The following is a 16,063-nucleotide window of genomic DNA, read 5'->3' as shown; positions in this document are numbered from 1 at the left end:
CTTGATTTCTATTAAATCTACATTTTCATCTGGTTAGAGACTTACCACATCTTCAGGGAGGAAAAAAGGGAGTCCTTAGTCTGAATCTCACCTAACTGGGGGTTCAGCCACAGACATCTTTCCTAGAGGTCAGGTGACCAGGTGAAGGGAGAAATTTCAAGAAAATGTTACAAAGAGTAGAAAAAGAAACAATTCTCAAAAATATTTTTCTTTGCTTGTTCCTTCAAATAAACACCTGCAGCCAGATCTGATGCATTCAGTTTTATTTTTTTTTAAGGGACCCATTTTGGAAGCCATATGGCTTGTCTTTGCACATTCCAGAATAACTCTTTTCTCCTCCACCCTGCACTGCCGCCTGTCCCATCCAACAGGGGTCTCGGACCTGGATCTGGACTGTAGCGGGAACTTCATTCACATGTACGAATCCCCAGGAAATTCTGGCCAGCACTTCCTTCCTGTTTATCCTGGACAGTCTTTCCAAATTGCACCCTAATCCAGTGATAGGGATGAGGCATAATTCTCATGTGTATGTCAGGCTGAGGCTCTGGAGACCTCTGGGCTCAGAGGGTGACTGTCTTCTTGGATCTGAGAAACCAAACAAGTGAATAACCTACCTTTCAAAGACCATAGTAGCTAATGCCTCTGAGAGTCTCAGAAGTTTAGTCAACACCAAAGCAGCTGGCAGTGGTCTCTGCCTCTGCGGAATGCCCCCAGAATGCCAAGGGGGTTTCCATGCAGACGAGCATCTCCTTAGTGTACTGATTTGTTGTTTCTTTGCAGTGTGGCGAAATAGATCAAGGTAGTTTCAAAGATGAGAGCAGAATTCCTCTCAGGAAGAAAGTGGTAGTTAAGGCCTGAGGATGAATTCCCCTGGGCACAGCAGGAGTATTTAGGAAGAATGACAAAAAGAGGGCCAAGTCACAAGGTCAGGCAATAAACAGGAAGTTGAGACTCCGGAAAAAGATACAAATGGGATAAGGGAAGGAGACTGTGGACCCACCAAGAAACAGAAGTAGGTCTCCTCCAAGAACTTCTCAGTAACAGAAACATGAAAAGTGTTTTTAAGAGCAATAACTATTGTTACACTTTTGAGGGTTTGTTGTTGTTGTTGTTTGTTTGTTTTTTGCTAAGCTGTGAAGTTTTTCCCTCCATTTCCTCAAACCTTCAGGGGGCTTTTGCTGCCTTCTGAGTTTGGATCAAAGGACTCTGGGGAAGAAAGAAATAGGGATGGAGCTCAATGGGGGTGACCCAGAGCAGCACAGGAGAGGTGGCCATGGAAAGTAGAACAGAGCAGAGATGTAGAATTCAGTGAAGATAGGAATTCAAGTGGGAGAGGACTCTGGAAAATCTGAGTCACTCTGAGAATCATCCCAAGTATTAGGAAGAATACTGTCTCTTTCCATTAAGGTGGTAAAGGTTCTGGACAAGGAAGTTTCAAAGACCAGTCCTAGCAGGCTGTGTAGCTTGGGAATATCCATGTAGTTAATATTTGAATTAAAGATTCATGATATCATTCTTAAAAATCTTCTGGCAGTATTGTTTTAATTTGAAATATAACAGATTATTTGCCTGGAAATACAATAATTTTGGAATTCTTCTAGAATTCCAAAAAATCCAAGGGAGAGAGGATGGAAGTGCATTTGATTCTCTTTCTTCTCCCTAAAACAAGATCCAATATTTTTAAAAGGAGAAATTCTCAACTTAGGAGAATCTTGGTTTGCTTCTGGTTATTTGGAACAGGGGTTGGTAAGCAGTTGAAACACATTCAGTGATTGCCTGCACAGCTTAAATCAAACCTGATTCATTCTACCTCTTCATTTGTGTGCGTGTCAGGGGGAACACAGGGCATAACGCCAGAACTGAGAAATGGAACAGCCAGTGCTCCTGCCCCAAAGAAGCATGGCTACCGGTCACCACTCTGGGTGGGAGAGGATCTCTGCATCCTCAGCCCCCTCTGCTGCATGTGAAGGTGCCTGGCTTTGGATGTTTAGTCTGGATGGCTTCATTGCTTCCTCCACAGCCTCCTCTCTCCGCCAGTTTGGGTAGAGATACACTTTAATGAAGATAGGCAGGGAAATAAGGAGTTTTAAGATGAAATCAAACACCTGAAAGCAAGTCCTAGGGTTCAGATGCTCATGAAACTTGAAAAGCGAAATGAAAAGAGACATGACTTCAGCAGCTGGGTTTTTCTCTTCCCTCCAGGGAGACACACACACACACACACACACACACACACACACACACACACACACACAAGTCCCCCACTAGCAGATCTTTGGTGACTGCTACAATTCTGAACTAGTCCTGGTTGAGGCAGTCAGGATACAAGACACAATAAGCATTTCAAAAACCATCTCACAATGTGATCATCAATGTGTAATATGAACGGGGGGTTAGTTAAATAAAATGTGAAAGCCGTATTAATGACCCTTTCGGCTGTCCAACACAGCATTTCATTTTCCTTTCCAGGGAGGAAGAGAGTAGGGTTAGAGAATAAATTATAGATGAAACCCCCATCATATGTTTATAAATACACTAACATTAGCATTTTACTTCCTCATAAATCTCCAGCAAACATTCAGGCGCAAGATAGAAAGCCCTGTAAAACAATGATATATTCTCTGCTCGCGGGCATTGACTGTGGCCCATTCACTCCTGGTTCTGTTTTTTAAACATGCTTCCTCTGCTCATGCCCCCTCATTTAAAATCCATTTTAATTTAAAGATGCGCAAGGCAGGGCTCGTGGTACATTTACTCATCCTAGTTATACATCATGGAGCAAGGAAAAGAAAATTGTTTCATCTAGAGATACGGTTCAATGTGGTCACCACTGAACAGTGGAGTAATTACCATATCAGGCCCACTCAAAATGCACTCAGGGTGTTCTGTGACCTATCATTTGCTAATCTGCATAGTGAAGTATAGCTTCATAACTATAAATTGCTGACTTAATTAAAACCAGGACCTTTCTGTCATTTAATTACAGGGAGAAAGGTTATTGCTTAAATGCAATTTTCCAAATGTGATTTCTTAACAGTTATTAACTGCTTCACCATCATTTATTGTTTCAGATTTTTCAATTTGAAAATACTCCCCGTGACAGAAGTAATGACTTCATGAAAAACTCAATCTAGAGGGAGGCCAGCCAACCCATTTGTTTCTCATAAGTGGAGCCGACGGGAAACTGGAAAATGTCACAGGAGGATCCCAGGATGACTCTCACTTTCAGGGACTAATTAAAACCCAGGAGGTTGTATCTGGAGATGGTTGTTTGCAGACATTTTAAACGTGATCCCTCCCTTCCAGCCTGGCTGACAGGTGTGTTTGCCTTATAAAATATGGGGTGAGGCACCCACTAGGCACGAATTTGAATGTATACATGCTCTTTGCAACATAGCTCACCTAGAATTTCTTCTCCCATAACATAGAGCCCCTGCAAGTTTGAACGTGGAAGAGAGCCACACAATGAAGAGAACAGTCCACGTTTTCTTTAACCTCACATCTTTCTTTAATCCTTGATTGGTTGCATCTTCTCTTCTCTCCATGTTTTAATATGTAACCTGTAGGATACATAGGTAAATTCAAGTGACCAGTGAAATTGGTCAATATAAGTAACCTGGAAAATTCAGCATTTACCAATGCACTTTTTCAGTGATGGGAGGTTTAGTTATTACCTTAATTCCCCTGGGTGTTCAGTGGAGATGCGTGACACTGATGGACTTGGCCCTTCACTTCTTGTTGTGACTTTATCTCCAGCTAGGGTCAGGAATTTTGCTGATAGAAAAATTTGGTCTTTTACCTGGATCCCAACTGCTTTATGCTAAAAATGAACAAATGTGCTTTTCAGGTTTACAGGGAGATGAGTGTCGGCTCCAGACAGGAACAATCTCTCCTGCTGGCTGAGGCACATACCCTGAAGTTTTACTCTTGCTTTAGGATAGGGTTCAAGTTAAAATTGCCCAGATGAGGAAGTGAAAATTCACCCAACTTGGATATATTTTAGCCATTTCTTTTGATTTTATTCATTGTGGCAGATACATAAAAATGACTAATGGGAACTTCATAAAATCTTAATCAAATTATTAATAAACCCTATGCTCTCCATCAGTGGTGCGCTTCACAGTTTTCAAAGTATCTTCACACACTTTACCAATTTCAGTTCAATTAAGCAAATATTTTAGCAACACAAATATTAGAAAGGTAGGGCCCGGTGCTCACACTCAATCAGGAGTGGTCATGCTCCTTAATCCAACTCCACAAGGTAGCAGGGAAGATGTTTTAAATAAGGCTGCCCTGAATCTCCCTCCACTTTATCCTCCCTCCAGTTTCTTCTGTTTTAAAATTTTATTTGCAAGAACCAGAAACACATTCAAACTTGATCAAAGGGAGTAAAAGAGAAGCTTAGTATAAACATTTAGAGCCCTCCTGGAATTCAAGGTCAGAGACCAAACTATAACCAGGCTTTAAATGAACAAGAGACTGGACTAAAGCTGAGATCCATCGCTGCTTTCTCTCAACAGACCGTATGGTCTCCCTATCTCTCTTCTCTATGGGTTTCTTGCGTTTCTCTTTCTTGGCCATTTCGCCTTTTTTCTCCTTCCATACGTGGTCCAACATGGCAGCCAGCACAACTACTCAGTTGAACCCTGCACCACCAACCACCAATATCCGTGTATCAGCTCACTTCCCAGAAGAGCTAATCTGGTTGTCCGAGTGTTTCCCTGTTTAGGAAGCAGCAAATCATGGGTCGCTGGCTAGATGGGCCATTGGACAGGGCAAGCAATAATAGGCACCTCTAGGACAGCAGATCAAGAGTGATGATCTTGTCTCCACTAAACCAAGTCCTCTAGCCTTCGTCCGCTCCAACGTGGTCTTCAACTCTGTTCCTTCACCCACTTTCGGCATCATGCGTGAAATCGTGCACATCCAGGCAGGCCAGTGTGGCAACCAGATCGGAGCCAAGTTTTGGGAGGTCATCAGTGATGAGCATGGCATTGACCCCACTGGTAGTTACCATGCAGATAGTGACTTACAGCTGGAGAGAATCAATGTGTACTACAATGAAGCAGCTGGCAACAAATATGTTCCTCGGGCCATCCTGGTGGACCTGGAGCCAGGAACAGTGGACTCAGTGAGATCCGGACCATTTGGCCAGATATTCAGGCCAGACAACTATGTGTTTGGTCAGAGTGGTGCAGGAAATAACTGGGCCAAGGGCCACTACACAGAGGGAGCAGAGCTGGTGGACTCCGTCCTGGATGTGGTGAGGAAGGAGTCAGAAAGCTGTGACTGTCTGCAGGGCTTCCAGCTGACCCACTCACTTGGTGGTGGCACTGGGTCGGGCATGGGCACCCTGCTCATTAGCAAGATCCGGGAGGAGTATCCAGACCGCATCATGAACACCTTCAGCGTCATGCCCTCGCCCAAGGTGTCGGACACGGTGGTGGAGCCCTACAATGCCACCCTGTCTGTCCATCAGCTGGTGGAGAACACAGATGAAACCTTCTGCATCGACAATGAGGCCCTGTATGACATATGCTTCCGCACCCTGAAGCTGACCACCCCCACGTACGGCGACCTCAACCACCTGGTGTCGGCCACCATGAGCGGGATCACCACGTGCCTGCGCTTCCCCGGTCAGCTGAACGCAGACCTGCGAAAGCTGGCGGTGAACATGGTGCCCTTCCCGCGCCTGCACTTCTTCATGCCCGGCTTCTCGCCCCTGACCAGCCGGGGCAGCATGCAGTACCGTGCCCTGACGGTGCCCGAGCTCACCCAGCAGATGTTCGACGCCAAGAACATGATGGCCGCCTGCGACCCCCGCCACGGCCACTACCTGGCAGTGGCTGCCATCTTCCGAGGCCGCATGTCCATGAAGGAGGTGGACGAGCAGATGCTCAACATGCAGAACAAAAACAGCAGCTACTTTGTGGACTGGATCCCCCACAATGTGAAGACGGCCGTGTGCGACATCCCGCCCCGCGGCCTCAAGATGTCAGCCACCTTCATCGGCAACAACACCGCCATCCAGGAGCTCTTCAAGCGCATCTCGGAGCAGTTCACCGCCATGTTCCGGCGCAAGGCCTTCCTGCACTGGTACACGGGCGAGGGCATGGACGAGATGGAGTTCACCGAGGCCGAGAGCAACATGAACGACCTGGTGTCCGAGTACCAGCAGTACCAGGATGCCACCGCCGAGGAACTGGGAGACTTCGAGGAGGAGGAAGAGGAGGGGGAGGAGGCTTAGGAACTTCTCAGCTTCCTTGGTAAACTTCTTGTCCTCCAGCATCTGCTGGTGAACTATGCTGCTCAGGTTTGTCTGTCACAAGTTCACGGTTGATAAGAATGTGGATCCCCTCTAAAAAGGGCAGTATTCGCTTTCTTAAAATATCTATACTAATAATGCATGTAGCCCATACGCTCCAAATTTTTGTTCTCACTCTTTCTGAGATAGCAAGTTTCAGGATTTCATCTTTGAGCAGTATAGGTTTTCTGTTTCAGTGCTTTGAACAGTATGTGTGCACCTTTAGTGAAGAGACGTATGTTTTTATGTTCGCTTTCCTGAAGTTTAAAATAAAGATATTTCTCAAAAGCAAAAAAAAAAAAAAAAAAAAAAAAAGAGTGATGATCTTTATGTGAGAAGCAAGGAAACTAATCCTTGCCAGGTTAAACCACCTGCTGAGGTTCACCCGGCATTTATGAGCCAAATCACGCCTACATTCTCCCCCAGCGAGCACCTTTCCCAGGGGCTAGAAATTCTGAACTCTTCTTAAGCAAAAGATTATTGTTATTATACATATACATACAATTATATATTTTTATATTTGGTATGTTTCATTTTAGCCATTAACATTAACATTGTCCTCCCCTAAGAATTGACCACTGCTTTAAAACAAGAGCATAAATTATTTCTATTTGGTAGTTAATTCAATGAAAGCTATTGTTTGTGCCCTATTAGTTCATCTATTCACAATTAATATCACTTAATCAGAAATATGGTGCAAAAGAGTAACAAAGACCAATACATGTTCGGGATTTTAATTCAGAAGCAGAATGCTACATTTTTTACATACCAATGCATAAAACTAGGATAGCTTTATGTGGCAACCTCATGCTTGGCCTACAAGTCTGGCTCTGTCAGGAACAGGATCCAAGGGATGAGATGGGATAGATGACTGGTTTTGAATCTGGGTGGAGGAAGTGATTCAAAATCCCTGCACACTATCCCACATCACCACCAGAAATTAGATGGTCTTGAAAAAACCTAGCCCTTTACTTTATAAAATGGCTGGTTGTCACAACATTGTTCAGGTTTAAATGTGCAATACACAAAGAGACAAAGGAGACAACACCTGGATGTGTGTGCTGCTGGATTTGTTTTTTAAGTAGGTACCCCAGTGTGGTCCACCCTATCATGACTTTATAGCAGCAACCACCACCACAAGATACAAATCCAGCTTTCACACACAGGTCATTTCTCTTTCTAATCCTGCAATGAAGAAACTGCAAACGATGCAGTTGAACAACTGCTCAAACTCATCCTGGACCAGTCCCCTCACTCCCCAACATGTGGTCTGTTTTGGTTCTTTAACATATTTATTATTATTTTTATATACCACAAAATTCATGCATTTAAGGTATACAATTCAATGGCTTTTAGTATATTCAGAATTATGCAACCACAATTTTAGAACATTTTTATGAACCAAAAAGAAAGCCTATAGTTCTTAGCTATATTTAGCCAGCTCCTCTAACCCTACACAAACACCATTCCATTCACTTTTGGTCTCTAAATATTTGCCTATTCTGAATATTTCATATAAATGAAATCATATGTGGACTTTTATAACTGATTTCTTTCACATAGAACAATGTTCTTAAGGATCATCCATGTTGAAGCAAAAATCAGAACTTTTTCAAGACTGAATAATATGCTACTGTATGAGCATATGACATTCACCAGTTGAGAGATATTTGGCTTGGTTTCACTTTTGGTCTATTGCAGATAATGTTGCTATGAATGTTCATACACAAGATTTTATATGAACTTGTGTTTCCAATTGTTTTGAGTATAAACCCAGAAGGGGATTTTACAGAATCATTTGTTGGTTTTTCAGATGGAAGAGATGGTTTAGTCCTGCATTTTTTTTTTTTTTAATGCACATGATGAGATTTAAAACATTTGTGTATAAGAATCCACAGATTTGTGGTGAGGCAGAGATGAGAGATAGGGAACAGCTATCATGCCAAGTTGGCTCTTCTGGTAAAGGGAAGGGAAGGGATTTATTAGGACATTAACTGGAAGTTATGCTCTGTAGTTCTCCCCCTTTGGTGGCTCTTCAAGAACCTTCCTACAACGTGCATCACTGTTTCATGACATTGGTTCAGAGTGGACTGGGCATTTAGATATATCACAATATTAGTGATGACCTGAAGCAGCCAGAAGGTAACATCTGCAGTCCTCTTTCCTCTTTTGGTCCCCAGTAGTCCCTACCAGCAGCAGTGCCCCCACCCCATACAACATACCTTCTCTACTCTGGAGCTCCCAGCAGCTGATCTTAGAGAAGGAAAGGAAGAGAAGAACAGAAAATGGAGAAGTCAGCGAGGCAGCAAGACTTACATCAGGAAGAATAGGGAGTTTCAGGCCAGAGAGAGGAAAGGGATGGATAAGAGAAGGGGAATGAGAACAAAGAGCCTATTTGAGCTATGAGTTCCGTCTGAATTGACGACCTCCTCAAGACGACATTGGTGAGCTTCATTTTGGATAAAGATGAATCCTCTTAGCCTCATCTTTTTATTTTCCCCCATCTCCCTTTTTTCACCTTTTTATCTCTTTCACTCAAAAATAATTACAAATCACTAAAACAATATTTCAAAACTGCTATGCTTAGTATAATTGTGATCCAACATTTCCATCTTGTTTTGAAGAACAAACAATTCCCTGCTCACTGACTTTATCATTCATGTAGGTGGAAACTCTTATATGACCCTGTGTTTTGCTTAAATTGGCTTGACCTGGGCCTATTCCCCCCGCCCCCCATTTTAGTTTGTTTGGCTTTATTTTCTGATTTCTAAATTGTTTCCATTCAGGAGCGTTCACCAGTTCCTCCTCCTCAACATTTCTGTCCTTGGGATTTAGCTGGAGACTTTGCAAACAAATAAACTTCACAAACTAATAAACTTCATCATAACTAATGTCATCACCACTGTTGTCTCTTGTCACAATCTTAATTCTATGTTCTAATAATAAAACTTCATCAGCTCTGCACCTCCTTTCCCTTACCTTTGAAACCCTGTCTTTGCCGAAGCAGTTAGCAGTGCTCGGTGTGAGAGCCCTTGGCTTTTAACAGGCATCATGAGTGAGCTGAGCTGGGAGGAAAATGAAAATTTTTGTCAATTTTATTACCATCAAAAGGAGATATCTGCTTGCACAAATATTACAGGTTCTTTCAAGATGTAAACTGACTTCATTTCATTAGTGGTTTGCATAGGTAATAATTGAGAACAGCTACCCAGCCTCATTAGAATAAATTGCCAATTCGTTTCCTGAAAGAAAAATGCCACTTCTTCAGGCTGTGTTTTTAACTCTTTGCCCTGGTAGGAGATGAAAACAAAAACCTATGAATATTTCAGAACAGGAAATGTTCAAATACTCTTATTGTCTAACATAAATCAGATGATGAGCTTTTGTACCGAGGCCCTAATTGAGAGATGCCTTACCACAGGGGAGAGAGAAATGTCCAAGGCATCAATGTGGGTCTGAGAAAAGTATTGGAAGCAACTGTGGTTAAATGCACTTGAATTTCAGTTCTAGGAATTTACTCTAATTTAAAAAAATCAGAATGTAGGAAAATGGGAACAGGGATGTTCATCTTTATGCTATTTATAATGGGTGAAAAAAAGACAAAGAAAAAAGTATGTACCTAAACCTAGGGCATTGGACAATGTATCAGAAGGTAGACAAGTGACGGTCTGAAGTAAACATGATTAAAACAACACAGTGTGAAGTGATTTTTAATGTCATGTAACAGTGTTCTTTCCATAAAAAGCAATAAAGGCAAACTATAGAGTGTATACACGATGGTATAATTTATGAAAAGATAAACATCTACACTTGCATTGGAAAAGATGAAAGGAAGTAAATCAAAATGATAACTTGGTAGTGGGGTGATTAGTGATTTCATTCTCATGTTTTCATTTTGAGAAAAATACCAATAATCCAATATTATTCAACCATTAACAACAGCGTTATTGGAAGCGTGATGTTCCTACTTAGCTGGATCAGTTCCTCTCTTCTTCTAGTGCAATAGAGAATATCGCTGGGAGATTCGGTGCATTAATGCTTGTCTGTGGGTGTGGGCAAAAGGAGATGCTGAGTGAGTCTGTCTAATGTTATACAGGAAGTTTTTTGTTTTTTTTTTCTTTCCTGGATTTGGTATCTTACCACCTATGACCTTTGTTATTAAAATTTTCTCAGCAAATTCATTTTTCAAAATAAGATCCTCTGAAGACATTTAAAAAAAAATGACTTAGCAAGTATTAGCTTGGCCTGTGTGTCACAACCCTCCTGTCCCTCCCCAATCTCCACCCTCCCCCGGAATCAGGGACTTAAATAAGATGGTAGTCTTCCTCCTTTTAGGAAGTCCAGTTATGCTAAGGACTAGGGATTCCAGCAAACTCAATCTTGTTGCTCCTCTGCCCTCGGCACATTGACTACTCCTCAGAGTCCCAGTTCCAGGCACTACAGATATTCCAGCCAGCAGGAAGGTGGAAAGAAAATGGGGCCAAACCCCAAGATCCTGGGCAACACTTCAGCCCCTTGGCCAGAACAGGATCACTGCAGGAGAGTGTTAAGGTAAACTGGGAAATGTAGTCATTTCATGGCTCAGCTAAAAGTCAGCGGGTCAACTTTTAAGGAAAAAGAACTAAAGGACACAGGAGGGCAAGCAGCAGTCTCTGCCACAAAAATCATCCCAGTGGATATCACAGGGAGACGCAAGGCGGAGTTGACAAACCAACTGTAACTATGTCAACACTTTTTGCATCCACTCCATCTAGAAAGCATTGCCTGGTGCTCGCATTTATTTGAAAACAGTCTACAGAATTGTAAGATATGGTCTCTCAGAAAAGAAAAAAATAAATAACACAGCTGCAGCAAATAAAGCAGATGGGAATTAAGAATGCTGGAGAAGCTCCAAAATACACTCCCATTGTCCACTAAGTGCCTACCCTACAAAGAATGTGAGCTCCAAAATAGAAACTTTATGAAACTTTGAAGCATTTGATTAATGTAAACCTTCATGAATAATGCAAGGCTGTGCACCAGCGTTTGATGTGAAGCAGAGAAAGATTAGTATGTTCATCTTGGCTTTAAAAAAAATTAAGAAAAATTCACAGAGGGAACACGGGCATTGTGGCGCAAGACATGTGACTATTAAAACGTCTGCTACTAATATGCTTTTAGGGGTGGGGGACCTCAGAGTGAGCCCGAAAGGCTTGCCAGGGAGATACCCCCTGTAAGGGTGGGTACAGTTTGCCCCAACTTCAGCTTTTTATGCAGTTTAGCCAGACACCAGGGGTGGGGGGGCAGTCATGCACAGGTGACTGCAAGGAGGTCCCAAAGAGTCCTCTTTCCCCTGTTAATATCTTCCCTGTCTACAAGTTTCTGGAACAAGATCTTCCTCTATCAGATGTTCTTTCTTTGTTTATTAATAAATCATCTTCTATTGAAATGCAAAAGGTTGTATAGGCAGATCTTCCAAAATACAACCCCTTCTATTCTGCCTCTAGTGTCTTTTACCAATTCTACTTCAGATTTAAAATGGTATAAAGAATCTCCATGATAAAATATTTAAAAGCCTAGGTTCCTTAGAACATCTTCTCAAATCATCACCCCTTCCTTTCCCATCTGTGCCTCCAGAAGCAACTGCCATCTTGGATAAAATATGTATCATTCCATACTTGGGAGGTTGCATGCATTTATGATTTCCCACCTCTCTCCCATGCATCCTGCCCTTCTATATGTTCAGGTCATTGTTGTTTTTCACCAGAGCCACTTGGTCAGCATACATTGAGCACTTACTTGGGGCCAGGCACCACTGTCCTTGCTTCTCCCTCCAACCAACTCATCTCCCACATTACAGTCACAACATTATATCCCTGCTCAAGAGCTTCACAAGGCTTCCTGTTGCCTATATGATGATGCCTGAGGTCTTTAGCATGGCATTCAATGCCATGTGAACACACTGCTAGTGCCCCTCTCAGAACCTTGAAAGTGTTGGGACAAGGATTAAGGTGGCATTAAGGTTACTACATCTCCACAGCAAATGGGATTCTGTACATGCATTTGTATAGCTGTGATTCCCCTGATGGGTCTTCTCATTTTAGTAGAAGGAATTTAACAGACTTGAACCTACTCAAATCCCAACTCTGCCTCTCATCAAACCCTGAGCTAGTTGCTTCACATTTTCAAGTTCCCATATCCTATGAAGATAAGATTATATATAAAAGAGAGTAGCTTATCTAATCACCAAAGTCTCTTTTGTTTTTCTTTTATAGTTCTTGAATTATAAATGGAACATTGCTGCCCAGTTAGGGACCTCAGTTCTCAACTTCCTGGCCAGCCTGGGATTTGAGTTTACCCTACTTATAAATTAATATGTTAGCTTGTTACAATTTCCACGGATACTGAGAGGAGACATGAGTCTCCTGGGTCAGAGACAAAGAATTTTAGCACTCATGATGCCAGAACAGCATGAGTGTAGGCATATTTGCATCAGTTCCTCTTGGCCCCAGGTTTTGTGGGGAAGGATGTGATGGCCAGAGGGATTGTGTACATATAGTGAGTTTGCTTTGCAACTGGGGAATACCAGGCTTGGGGAAGCTATCACTTTTATAGAAAGCAATATAAGTGTGCTTGCCGTCCATGATGGTGCACGGGTTTGTCGTGGGGGAGAGAAAGAGGGAGATGTTATTTCATTGCCTGGGGTAACTGTCTGCAGAAACACCATATAAAATGGTCTGGGTCAAAGAATGGGGAGGGCCTCCGAATCTCAACATACCCAGCAAGACATATTGGGATGCAGGAGGCCCACAGAATACTCTTATCCCAGCAGCTCTTTGAGAATAGATGTCACTTTGCTACTTAGGTTTCTGTGATAGAAACAAGGGGGAAGAGATGTGCATGCCTTCTGGAGTGATACCTTAAGACCAGGCCCTGCTTCATCCAGTCTCTTTCTCCTTCTACTAGTTTGAATAGAAATAAGAAGAGGAATTTGATGAATGGATAAAGAAACTGTGGTATATTTATACAATGGAATATTACTCAGCCATAAAGAATAATAAAATTATGGCATTTGCAGGCAAATGGATGAAACTGGAGAATATCATGCTAAGTGAGATAAGCCAATCTCAAAAAACCAAAGGAAGAATGATCTCGCTGATAAGCGGATAATGACACATAATGGGGGGGAGAGGGCAAGAATGGAGGAAGGAGGGACTGAATAGAGGGAAAAGAGTGGTGGGAGGGGTGGGGGGAAGGGAAAAATAACAGAATGAATCAAACAACATTACCCTGTGTAAATGTATGACTACACAAATGGTATGCCTTTATTCCATGTACAGAGAATCAACATGTATCCCATTTGCTTACAATAAAAATAAATTTAAAAAAAAAAGAAGAAGAAGAAGAGGAATTTGAGGAATTTTGGAAGCCAAGTTCTGAAGAAGCTGCCATCAGTCTGGGTTCCAGAATGACTGTACAGAAGAAGCTGCCCACTAACTGAGGACGCTCACTTCACATTGTCTTGTGAGAAGGAAACAGACTTTTTATTCTGCAAGCAAGTTAAAGAGTTCATTTCTTACTGTGATCCAGTGTAGCCTTTACTGACACAGTATCTAACTCAGAAGGCTATGAGGGTTAAATGAAATTCCAATAGTTAACATTTATACAGAGCTTGCTACAGGCAAGGTCCTTGCTAAACACCTGTATACACTATTTCATTAAATAAGCCAAATAATCTTCATCATTTCTTTTTATAATTGGACATCAAAGATATGTTTTAAATATACTTAAGGTTTAAGGACTATAAAGTGGCAGAAACTGACCAAAACCAGGGTTCACTAACTCCAAGTCCATGGTACATGCTTTCCAGGGTTTCAGTTTTAGGTTCTCTCTCTTCTCTCCCACCCCAACTGCCTTTAATCCCTCAACTCTTCTCTCTCTCCCTTCCTTACAATTGAATTCCACTTTCATATAAGACAGCATACTGTAATGCAAAAAATTACTGCAGTCAGATGATTTGAGCTTTGGTTTCAGCTTCTGCAAGTTGTGGCTGTGTGAACTTGATAAATCATTTTCTCTCTCTGAGCTTCAGTTCTCTTGTCGCAATAATAGATATGTCAATAATAATTGTCTTATCTATCTTACATGATGACCATGAGGTTCAATTAAAATAAAGTGCACTAAAGGTCTTTACAAATTGTAAAACCTTCTAGAAATGGCAGATGTTATTCTCTACCTCCATCCCATATGCCAACAGTTCGTGCAGTCCCTGAACAGCAGCATCAGCATTACTGGGAACTTGTTAGAAATGCAAATTCTTAGGAACAACCAAGGCCTGCTGTATTAGAAAATCTGGGGATAGGGTCCAGAAAGCTGTGTCTCCCAAGCCCTGCAAGTCATTCTGAGGCACACGCAAGCTAGAGAACCACTGGCACATATGCTTGCACACACACACACATGCATGCATTGAGATTCAGATGAAATTGAGTTAAAAATATTAAATAAAATGAAGACTTGTGCTATGGCTTGAGTGTGTACCCCAGGTTTAATGCATTGGAAACTTGGTCTTCAATGCAGCAGTGTTGCAAAGTGGGAGCTTTTAGGATCTCCCAGCAGGACCAATCCCTTTTTGGGGTGACTCTTCCACTGGGGGCACCATCTGCCTAGTAACTTCTGAGTCCAAATACGAGCCTTCATGAGTATTCTAAACTTCCAGGAATCTAAATACTGACATACCTTAGAAAGTAACCCAAGGCAGAGATTTCAATTTTGCATTTCCATCTCCATTTCCAAGTTACTTCCAGGAAGAAGTCTTTTTTGATCATTTTCAAATGTTACGGAAAGAGGGAAATGATACTTGGGTAAGAATTCAGTTGAAGAAAACAATTTACTCTGGAAAATGGAATCCACCTAAGTTAAACAGTGCAGGGCTTGCAGAAGATAGACCCATCCCAAGGCTCTGATCCCTAAAGTTTTATATCCTTTTTCTGTAGGAGCTAAGGATTTCTGCCAAGGGCAGTGCATACCTTTCTCCTCTTGAGAGGGGAATATATGCAAGGTGGAGAAGGTACAGCTGGGGATCCTGGGCTGGTCAAACAGGGACACAGCTACTCAACTCCAGTTCATGGTTACTGAGGGGGAATGCAAATCCATGTTTCTAGATCCTCCAATTTAAGAGAGGCTGGAAATATTGCTTTGCTTTATAGACAACCACTGGACACTGAGGTTTAGGACTCTACCAGCTGGTGACCTTGGGAAAGTTTGCTTTTTCGAAGTTTGATGTCCTCAGTGGTCCAGTGAAAGGCAGGAAAGGGAAATACTAGACCTCATGAGGGTTCAGTGATGCTTCCACATGATCATTCAGGAAGGTTCTTCCCCTTGTGAGATGGAGGCAGTACAGAGCAACTGATCAGTAATTGTCAGCCTTGTTCTTTCCTAGACACTGGAGGGGGCACTCTCCCTTCTACAGCAGGGAGAGCAGAGCCTACCTGGAGAGCTCGAGGACTCAGTGGGGAGTCTCTGGAGCTTCTAGAAGAGGCCACGAGGACAGAGGCTCTGCAAAAAGTTGCCCCCAAACAACTTCTGCTGCAGACCCTTTTCTATAAAAGGGAAATAAAGACATAAGAAAAGAAGAAAAGACAGAAGTAAAACAGGAGGGAAGAAAAGAAGAAAGAAAGGAAGGATACAGAACAAAAGAAGGGAAAGGAAAGGGAGGGGAAATGAGAATGAAAATTCAAAGCACAGAAACATCATCATCATTCAAAATATAGGCAGAGGTCC

The 16,063-nt window shown here is 42.3% G+C and overlaps 1 protein-coding gene across 1 annotated transcript; it reads left to right on the top strand.

Annotated features, from left to right (window-relative positions):
* The first annotated feature begins 4,850 nt into the window (after window positions 1-4,850).
* Window positions 4,851-6,573, top strand: LOC306639952 (tubulin beta chain-like). Its single transcript, XM_079103637.1, has one exon. The coding sequence runs from the start codon at window positions 4,907-4,909 to the stop codon at window positions 6,245-6,247; it is 1,341 nt and encodes a 446-aa protein (XP_078959763.1). The 5' UTR covers window positions 4,851-4,906; the 3' UTR covers window positions 6,248-6,573.
* The last annotated feature ends 9,490 nt before the right edge of the window (window positions 6,574-16,063 follow it).

This window comes from Sciurus vulgaris (genome assembly GCF_902686455.1).
Source record: "Sciurus vulgaris genome assembly, chromosome: 11".
Lineage (NCBI taxonomy): Eukaryota > Metazoa > Chordata > Mammalia > Rodentia > Sciuridae > Sciurus > Sciurus vulgaris.
Note: the sequence above shows the minus strand (reverse complement) of the source record. Positions and strands in the feature narration are given on the sequence as shown.